The sequence below is a fragment of the Berghia stephanieae genome, chromosome 8 (genome assembly GCF_034508935.2).
Source record: "Berghia stephanieae isolate SIO BIC M18660-M18661 chromosome 8, UCSD_Bste_1.3, whole genome shotgun sequence".
Taxonomy (NCBI): Eukaryota; Metazoa; Mollusca; class Gastropoda; order Nudibranchia; family Aeolidiidae; genus Berghia; species Berghia stephanieae.
The window spans coordinates 28,136,241-28,146,154 of NC_088367.1; the positions used below are offsets into that span (position 1 = coordinate 28,136,241).

The 9,914-nt window shown below is 36.2% G+C and overlaps 1 protein-coding gene across 1 annotated transcript in view; it reads left to right on the plus strand.

The window, feature by feature from the left end:
- The first annotated feature begins 363 nt into the window (after positions 1–363).
- Positions 364–9,914, plus strand: part of LOC144978463 (uncharacterized) — a 16,670-nt gene continuing 7,119 nt past the window's right edge. The window contains exons 1-8 of the mRNA XM_078924575.1: positions 364–585; positions 1,950–2,021; positions 3,165–3,294; positions 4,789–4,900; positions 6,812–7,044; positions 7,663–7,852; positions 9,071–9,181; positions 9,702–9,876. Of these exons, the coding sequence (XP_078780701.1) occupies positions 7,813–7,852; positions 9,071–9,181; positions 9,702–9,876 (326 nt within the window). The 5' untranslated portion in view covers positions 364–585; positions 1,950–2,021; positions 3,165–3,294; ... (1 more) ...; positions 6,812–7,044; positions 7,663–7,812. The remainder of the gene's footprint in view (positions 586–1,949; positions 2,022–3,164; positions 3,295–4,788; positions 4,901–6,811; positions 7,045–7,662; positions 7,853–9,070; positions 9,182–9,701; positions 9,877–9,914) is intronic.

Below are 9,914 nucleotides of genomic sequence, written 5' to 3' on the forward strand. Positions count from 1 at the left end.
AAAAGAAAGAAAGAAGATAAATTGAAAAATTAGAGAAGAGAGAGAGGGGGGGGGACCCTCTCCTTTCCCTTTTTTTCCATCCAGCATTATATTACAGATATTCCCTAATATTAATTCTGGTATATAACAAACTGGGATAGATCTGATGAATACTTTATTTCAGTAAACTCGTGTTTCTGTCCAATTGACAGTCAAGTAAAACCCACGGGATAAAATTATACCGGCCACACGGCTCCGATGGAGCTTTAAAACGACTTACAATACAAACGGACTTACCCGTCTTGTTGGTCTGCTTCGTCCCTTAGAGTAAGACGAAGAAATCATAAATTGTCCACAATCGTTGAACTGTAACGTGTTATGAAAGGGGAGACAGAATCAAACACACGAAGAAGAATACATTATTGGAGAAGGCAGGCATACCTACCTGAGCCTCCACTCTTTTCTGAGTGGTTTTTTTTTTTCGTAGGATCAACAGAAGTTCAAAGTGAACCCGCTTGTATAACTGATTCTAAAAATAAAAAAAGAGGGAAATTACATATAATATTAACTGGCTGGCATCCACATTCTTGCAAGAGGATTTATCAGGTAAGCTGGTGCGATAGTCGTTTATCTCTAGCTTGACCATTATGTGTACATGTACAATCTCCACATAGCCTACGTGATAAGCACATTTTTACAATATATGGGATCCTATAGGGGCGATATTAAGTAAACTTGGCTATTTTGTTTTTCTTTGTAAACTTGTTTTTGTCTTTTGACGAAGGCCAAGGGCCGAAACGTTGTTTGTTTTGTGTTGTTCCCTTTTATATGAGTCACATCTACTCACTTTATTTTTCTCTCCATTTTACTGGCTCATTTAGGCACCTCTGGCTTTGGTTTTAAAACTTGGCTATCCCATCGTCTTTCGATGATTATAATAATATTATGATCACTGCCTCTCTTTTTTTTTTTTAAATAAATCCAACCAACATTTCATTCGGCACAGTTGACATAATGTCAGTATTTCAAGTTAACCCTCAGCGTGGCTCAGCGGTACGGTCTTTACTTCGTATTTGAAAGGTGTCGAGTTCGAATACCCGCTGCGCTGTGTGGCCTTGAGCGAACCACCTCGCTCTAGCTCAGTTTGCGGCGCTGCACTGTGGCTGACGCCCGGGTATTTCCTGTCTTTCCTTGGAATAGATCCTAAAGACAAATTTTCCCTATAGGATGAATAAAGGGAATTTTATTTTATTTTTATTTTATTTAAATCTTTAAAATGCACGATCACAAGATAAAAGAGGACCAATATACATAGAAACAAAAAACATTGCGTCCCTTTAAATGTAGGGACAAAATCTTTTGATAAAGTCGGATAGCTATTTTGTCCTTGGAATCAACCAGATGGTATATCACTCATATGCTGAGGATGTCATTCCACTTTTGTTTTGAGATATTCGCAGAGGTGCTCAGTCTGCATCACAATCCTCCTCCTTCTTCTTCTTCTTCTTCTTCTTCTTCTTCTTCTTCTTCTTCTTCTTCTTCTTCTTCTTCTTCTTCTTCTTCTTCTTCTTCTTCTTCTTCTTCTTCTTTTTATTATCATTATTATTATTATTATCATCATCATCATCATCATCATCATCATCATCATCATCAGCATCATCACCATCATCATCATCATCATTTTTATAATTATTACTATCATCATTGTTATATTATTATTGTTATTAAATTAATAATTTTACTATTTTTATCATTATTATTACTATTATAATTGTTATTATTATTATTATTATTATTATTATTATTATTATTATTATTATTATTATTGTTCTTGTTGTTATCATTATTATTATCATTATCATTATTATTATCGTTATCATTATCATCATCATCATCATCATCATCATCATCATCATCTTCATCATCATCATTATTGCCGATATCAAATCAACTATATTGTTATTTCCTAGTTCACTGAAACATGATGGATTCCAAGATTCTTCCTGCACTGGCTGTGCTTCTTCTTGTCTTCAGTTTTACAAGTAAGCAACAGTTTGTTAGTAAATCAATAATAGTCAAAGACTCAGGTTAAAGTTACATCAGTGTGGTTGATAGCCCGGGTGTAAATGAAAACCTGTTTTGTTTTGTTTTTGTTTTGTTTTTGTTTTTTTGTGTGTGTTTTTTGGGGGGAGGGAGGGGAGGTTGGTTTTTTAAATTATTGGTTCGATCCAACACATATACAATTACAAAGTCAATTACGTATCATATTGAAGAATATATCCATTCAATGAGACATATGAATAATGAAAATGTGAGCTTTTATATGGCGCAATATCCACTAAACGTGTTCAAAGCGCTTTACAAAGGGTCCCTGACCAACAGCAACACGTAACATATAGAACGAGACATGACGCCTGTTAGGCGATATTACAATTTTTCCCGAAAGAGACAACGCTGTTAACAGACAGGCAATAATTATACGCCTGAGTACGGTTAAAGAATGTGAGTAAATACTTTTTCCAAGGAATGAATTATGCGCCGAACGAGGCTCGAACTCAGGACCTTCGGGTCCGAAAGCGAGTGTCGTACTACAAGACCGCATAGCCGTAAGTAAAACTAGACGGCTCAGCACACAAATAATTAATGTGACATCAATACTACTAAGTACTGTCATCCAAACAGGCAATTCCAATTCAAGCAGTTAGACATAATAAATAAGTAAACAAGAATTTAAACTAATACTAACAACTATTAAGTCCGATATATTGGACGCTGGGTCTACTTAAGAGCACGGTAGGGCAAAATTTTATTCTAAGTAGTAATTTATAATCATTATTCTACCCTCTTTTCCTTAATAGTTGCGCGTAATGATCTCATGTTGACAATAATAATTTGTCACGTCAAATTATCAAACGTTGATTTCACTTTTCAAAAATATGATTCTTTTAAAGAGAAGTATCATTAAGTGTTAATTAAGATGTCTTTATTCAAAGATGACGAAATGGGAATTACTAATAATGAATTAAAGGGAGAGTGAGGGATAGAATAAAAGATTTCTTACACTCTTGCGTTTTGGAACTCGAACTGTATTCCCAACGTGCAGTCGCAAGCTCGTGCAGTAGTTGGGAACACGTCCGGAATTCCAAAAAGCAAGAGTATAAAAATCTTATATTATTTTATTCCAGATGCGGACGGCCACTCATCCTGTTTCGATGATAGAGATGAATGTACGGCAGGTCTGGATTGAGGGAATACGCATTCGGTTTGGAGGGATTGCAAACCGCCTGGTGTTTTAGTGTGATAGAATAGGAAGTAGTAGTAGTAGCGTAGTAAATAGTATAGTAGTAGTTTGTGTTGTTGTGTGTAGTAGTAGTAATAGTAGTAGTAGTAGTAGTAGTAGTAGTACGTATAGTAGTAGTGTAGTAGTAGTAGTAGTATAGTTAGTATATAGTAAGTAGTAGTAGTAGTATATAGTATATGTTAGTATAGTAGTAGTTAGTATGTAGTCAGTAGTGTATAGTAGTAGTAGTAGTAGTAGTAGTAAGTAGTATAGTAGTAGTAGTTAGTAATAGTAGTAGTAGTAGTATAGTAGTATAGTAGTAGTAGTAGTATGTAGTAGTGTAGTAGTAGTAGATAGTAGTAGTAGTATAGTAGTAGTAGTAGTATTAGTAGTAGTATAGTAGTAGTAGTAGTAGTAGTAGTAGTAGTAGTAGTAAGTAGTAGTAGTAGTAGTAGTAGTATAGTAGTAGTAGTAAGTAGGTAGTAGTAGTATAGTAGTAGTATGTAGTAGTAGTAGTAGTAGAGTAGTAGTAATAGTAGTGGTAGTAGTAATAGTAGTAGTAGTAGTAGTAGTATATAGTAGTAGTAGTATAGTAGTAGTAGTATATAGTAGTAGTAGTAGTAGTATAGTAGTAGTAGTAGTAGTAGTAGTAGTAGTATAGTGTAGTATAGTAGTAGTAGTAGTAGTAGTAGTGGCAGCAGTAGTAGTAGTAGTATATAGGTAGTATATAGTAGTAGTATATAGTATGTAGTAGTAAGTAGTAGTAGTAGTTAGTAGTAAGTAGTAGTAGTAGTAAGTAGTAATAGTATAGTAGATAGTAGTGTAGTAGTAAGTAGTAGTAGTAGTAGTATAGTAGTAGAGTAGAGTAGTAGAGTAGTAGTAATAGTAAGTAGGTAGTAGTAATAGTAGTAGTAGTAGTTAGTATAGTATAGTATGTAGTAGTAGTAGTAATGTAGTAGTAGTATAGTAGTAGTAGTAGGTAGTAGTATATGTATTTAGTAGTAGTAGTAGAGTAGTAGTAGTAGTAGTATAGTAGTGTAGATAGTAGTAGTTAGTAATAGTATTATAGTAGTAAGTAGTAGTAGTAGTAGTAGTAGTAGTAGTAAGTAGTAGTAGTATGTAGTATGTAGTAGTAGTAAGTAGAGTAGTAGTAGTAGTAGTTAGTAGTAGTAGTAGTAGTAGTTAGTAGTAGATAGTTAGTAGTATAGTAATAGTAGTAGTAGGAGTATATAGTAGTATAGTAGTAGTAGTAGTAGTAGTAGTAGTAGTAGTAGTAGTAGTAGTTGTAGTAGTAGTAGTAGTAGTAGTAGTAGTAGTAGTAGTAGTAGTAGCAGTAGTAGCAGTAATAGTAGTAATAGTAGTTGTAGTAGTAGTAGTAATAGTAGTTGTAGTAGTAGTAGTAGTAGTAGTAGTAGTAGTAGTAGTAGTAGTAGTAGTAGTAGTAGTAGTAGTAGTAGTAGTAGTAGTAGCTTGAATTGTTATTTGATGCCTGTCAGTAATTATTTTATCTACCATAAATTCGATTTCAGGGAAATTTTGATATTCTTTCAAGAGTGTACAACACTAGCACAAATGATGCCCGTCTGGTGGCGATCAACAATAAATTGACCCTTGCTGATGTCTGGTACCCAGCAAAACAAGGTACTCGTAATATTAATGATAGTCTGTTGTTATGTTCAGTGCTCGAAATGATGATCATTGAATAAATTATGTGATGATGTTGTTGTGTTTGTTGTTGTTGATGATGATGATGATGATGATGATGATGATGATGATGATGATGATGATGATGATGATGATGGTGATGATGATGATGATGATTAAGGCCTTGTAGTGTTTGAAATGGAAATCGTTTCCCAATTGCCTGCTGTCAGGAATTAGTAAATTATTATGAGGCGCAACGAGCATGGTCAGATCTTGATAATGTCCTGTATAAATGTGAGTATCTATGTTGTTCAATTTATTTATCTTGTTCACTCAGTATAATATCCAGATCGTCTGGCTCTAAGCATGTATCTAAGTGCAAGGAAGGTGATCTTGAGAGAATAAAAATAAAACAGTGTGACTGCTGTGTGTGTTGTTTTTGTTTATAAGGAATTTACGGCGCTTGCGACACATTTAGGTCATTTCAGCGCCAGTAGAAAGGAAGAAAATGGGATAGTCAAAGAAATAATAGGTAATAATTGAAATCACACTAGAAAAAGAAAGACAAGGAGGGATGATTTAAATGGGGAACAGATGTAGATTCCAGGAGCACGCCATCAGTGTATTTAGTCTGACATCACTTAAAGCATTCATGCTGACACAAGCAAAGGTCCCGACTAAAATGAATACACTCAAATGTTTACATATCATCATAATATAATTAAAACAAAAAATAGTACAGTGCATAATAGAAAGAAGAATAACAAGGAAAAAATAACCATCTCCCAAAACTATAGCTATACGTAGAAAAGTTGTCTGTTTCCCTCCCAGTCAAGGACTCCAGTCTGCTAGAACAAAATTAAGTGATATCATTCCAAGACGAAGACAGAAAAAAAGATCGGAAAACAGACAAAGGGGGTCCACTATAGGAGGCCGGGAACCCCAGTTTTGCCATGTTTAGGTCCGGTGACTATTCACCCCAAATATCTGGAGTTTGGTTCATCTCTGTTGGTGACAAGGGGAGGGGTGGTTGTGCTTTAATTTAATCCTTGAAAACGGACGTCCTCAATATGAGCATCAGGTTAATAATTTGGTTAGATCTCTCTTTTTCCAACTAAAAAAGATTGCTTCCATTAGACGGTTCATATCTGAGGAGGTGACCAAGCACCTGGTTGTGTCCCTCGTACTATCGAAATTGGATTATTGTAATGCTCTGTTGTTTGGCGTTTCGCAATACAATCTGAAACGTCTTCAGATTGTCCAAAACAGCGCTGCCAGACTAGTATTCATGAAGCGTAGGTGCGACTTTGCCGGACCTCTACTTCATGACCTGCATTGGCTGCCTGTTGGGAAAAGAATTAAATTCAAAGCTTGTGTTTTAGTGTATCGTTGTCTTGAAGGTACTGCCCCTTCCTACCTTTCAGAACTAATTGAAAGATATTCAAAACCCCGCCCCTTACGTTCGGCCAGTGATTCCACAAAACTAGTTGTCCCTCGAATTCGGAAAAATGCTGGAATGAGATCCTTTTCTCATTTCGGACCCTCTATTTGGAACGCCTTACCGCAGAGCATTCGTGAAAAAGAATCTTTGTCTATTTTTAAACGTTCGCTTAAAACATATTTGTTTCGATTTTAGTAGATGGTATGAGAAGCAAGATAGGTTTGGTTTGTGTTGTGTGTTGTGTTGTGTGTGTGTATGTGTGTGTGTGTGTGTGCTTGTGTGTGTGAATGAGTATGTTTCAGCCAAAGTAATTTGTAATTTAAGCGCTTAGAGTCTGGTGTCTCGGAGTTATAGCGCTATATAAGTTTTCAGCATTATTATTATTATAACATTTACTTTATTAGGATATATAACTCTAATCTTGTTAACATTTGTTTTGGGGGGGTTTTTTGTTTTTTTTTTCCTAGGCAAATACTACGGTTGCGGTCATTCATACCAGGAGCCGGGAACAAAATTCAGACTGGACCCGCTAGAAGTGACCACTATAAATTCATGGACCCTTGACCATTTACCTACAATCACCTGGGAAAGTGACGGACTGGACAGCACTCTCAACACTATTGTGGTTTGGGACGTGGGGTATTATTTCACCCATGGTCTGTACATCAATGCAAGAGGTGGAAAGTTCGAAACCGCTACAGTGAGAAAAATAGATAGATAGATAGATAGATAGATAGATAGATAGATAGATAGATAGATAGATAGATAGATAGATAGATAGATAGATAGATAGATAGATAGATAGATAGATAGATAGATAGATAGATATGTAGATAGATAGATAGATAGATATATAGATATGTAGATAAGTAGAGTTTTGCTATCATTGTCTCCCATCCGTTCACTGATCAGGCTCAATATTGCTTGATTTTGCTGCAAGACGAGAAACTTTAACGCTCAATCACCTAGGCCCCCACGTTTTTGGAAAGAAGAGTGGTTGGAGTGAGTAGGAGAGATTTAGACTATCTAGCAGGCAAAATGTCTTGGTTAGACGAATCATCGATATGAGACTTTGAATGATCAAAATCGAATGGTTTTCTGCGTCTTATCTTTATATATCTTCTATGTGGAAACTACCTTGTGTTTGACAGTCATCATGTCAAAAATATACTATAAGTTCTATCTGTTACAAATCATCATCATAATCATCGTTGTCGTAGTCGTCGACGTCGTCGTCATCATAATCATTTTTTAAAAACAATCATCACTTTGATAATGATCGTTATTGTTATCATCGTTATCCTTTTTTTTTCAAAAGGAAATCGACGCTTACCACGGCCCCATCAATCCACGTCCAAAACCCAATGTCTTCCTCTTCGCGGTCTTCAAGCAAAGCGGCTTTATAGATCCAGGAATGGTTTCGGGTACCGTTGGGAGGATCCTGGCAATGAACTAATTTGCCCTACCGATGTCTCAATTTCTAACAGCAATGTCCGGTCAAATTTTAGGTGAGTTGTATTGTGGTTTATATTTGTAACGCAATGCCTCAAAGCGGTGTTATTCCTTGGGGTGGCTGAGAAAACAAAAAAATTGATTTTTTATTCAAATCAAAATATTTAAAGGAATCTTAATAAACTCAACGCTACCGGATCAGAAAGATTGGGTGACTGACTATAAGTAGGGTTGACTTTTCCATTGTCAATGGAACACACTTAGATAAAGAACAGAAAATGTGGGACCAACAAGAGATGTTGACTTTAAGCAGGCTGACTTTAAGAGTGTTTAGTTTATAAGAATTCCACTGTAGTAAATTAAATGTGAGTACATTTATACAACTTGGTATTGAAGATGATGAATATAGTGTCTCAAAGCGCTAAAACCAAGATTCCAACTAATGTGCGTCTATGTTGTCTACTGGTATGGCACTCTCTTTCGTATCGGAAGGACCTGGGTTCGAGGCTCTCTCGGCGCATGGTTGAGTCCTTGGAAAAGGCTCTTTACTCACATTATGTCACCGTACCCAGGTGTAAAATGAGTACCTGGCCGTTAACAGCGTTGTTTATGTCGGGGGAAAAAGGGTAATATCGCCTAACAGGCGTTCTCCATGTTCCATGTTGCTGTTGGTCAGGGACCCCTTGTAAACCGCTTTGAGCACGTTTAGTGGATATTGCGCTATAAAAAAGCTCAAATATTTTTGTTTAATGTCGGGACGAACCGTTGTTTGAAATTGATTTCATAGCCACAAATTATATGAAAAAAGTAGTCCTTCAGAGCTATTCGGCCCATAGAGCAGGAGTTTATCCCGGTTTCCATATAGTGAAACGGACAATAGCAGTCGCTTGCTATCCCTTGGATCCTTTTCGCCAGATCTAACAGACTCACATACCCATCCTATTCACTGCTTGGTAGACAGGGGGATCAAAAAAAATCTCGACCTCACCCTGGATCGATCTCGGTCCCTTTGCGTGTGAAGCGAGTGCTCTACCAACTGAGCTATCAGGCCATCGTCTTAATCTAATATTATGTAAATATGACGTTATCAACTCTTTGTTATTGATTTTAGATCACCACTTGAGTGATTAGTTTTCAATATATTTTCTCAATAAAAGGTTAAATGTTTAAGATTACATATAGTGTTGTGTTTTTGTATGATAGATCCGGCTGGCGAAATCGGTGAGTATTTGACTTAAACGCAAACATCAATCCTTTCTTGTGGTGATTTCCAGATATGGAGGCAGTCAATGTGTTGTCAGTGCCCGGCGACGCATATTCGATGCAGAGGCAGAAGGATATGTACATTGTGAATGGGTGTCCATTCCTCCTAACACAGTCCCCAGGTAGACTAAAACAATGCCGTTGTAATAGTAGTAGTAGTAGTAGTAGTAGTAGTAGTAGTAGTAGTAGTAGTAGTAGTAGTAGGAGTAGAAGTAGTAGTAGTAGTAGTCGTAGTAGTAGTTTTTGTAGTAGTAGTAGTAGTAGTAGTAGTAGTAGTAGTAGTAGTAGTAGTAGTAGTAGTAGTAGTAGTAGTTGTTGTTGTTGTTGTTGTTGTTTTAGTGGTAGTAGTAGTAGTAGTAGTAGTAGTAGTAGTAGTAGTAGTAGTAGTAGTAGTTGTTGTTGTTGTTGTTGTTGTTGTTGTTGTTGATGCTGTTGTTGTTGTTGTTGTTGTTGTTGCTGTTGTTGTTGTTTTAGTGGTAGTAGTATTAGGAGTAGTAAAGTCTATCAATCAGACTATAAACGTTTAATGTTACATAAAGTTTTATGTTTTGGTACGTTATATCCGTCCGGTGGATTTATTGTGAGCTTTTTTAATAAACGCACAACATCACCAGCTATCTATATAGCACTTTTATATTTCAGCTATAAAAAGTGTTTTGAACAACGCAAACATGAAGGTATCTTGGTCCGAAGAGAAAAAGACACTGGACTACACCCAACCCTCCTATATATCCACGCTCAAAACAAACCTGGATGTGGAATACTCCAACCCCAAAGACTTTGTTGTCGATTCTTGTTGTGTTAAGACGACTTTTACGTAAGTGATAACAGTTGGATATAATTTGTTACAGTGAA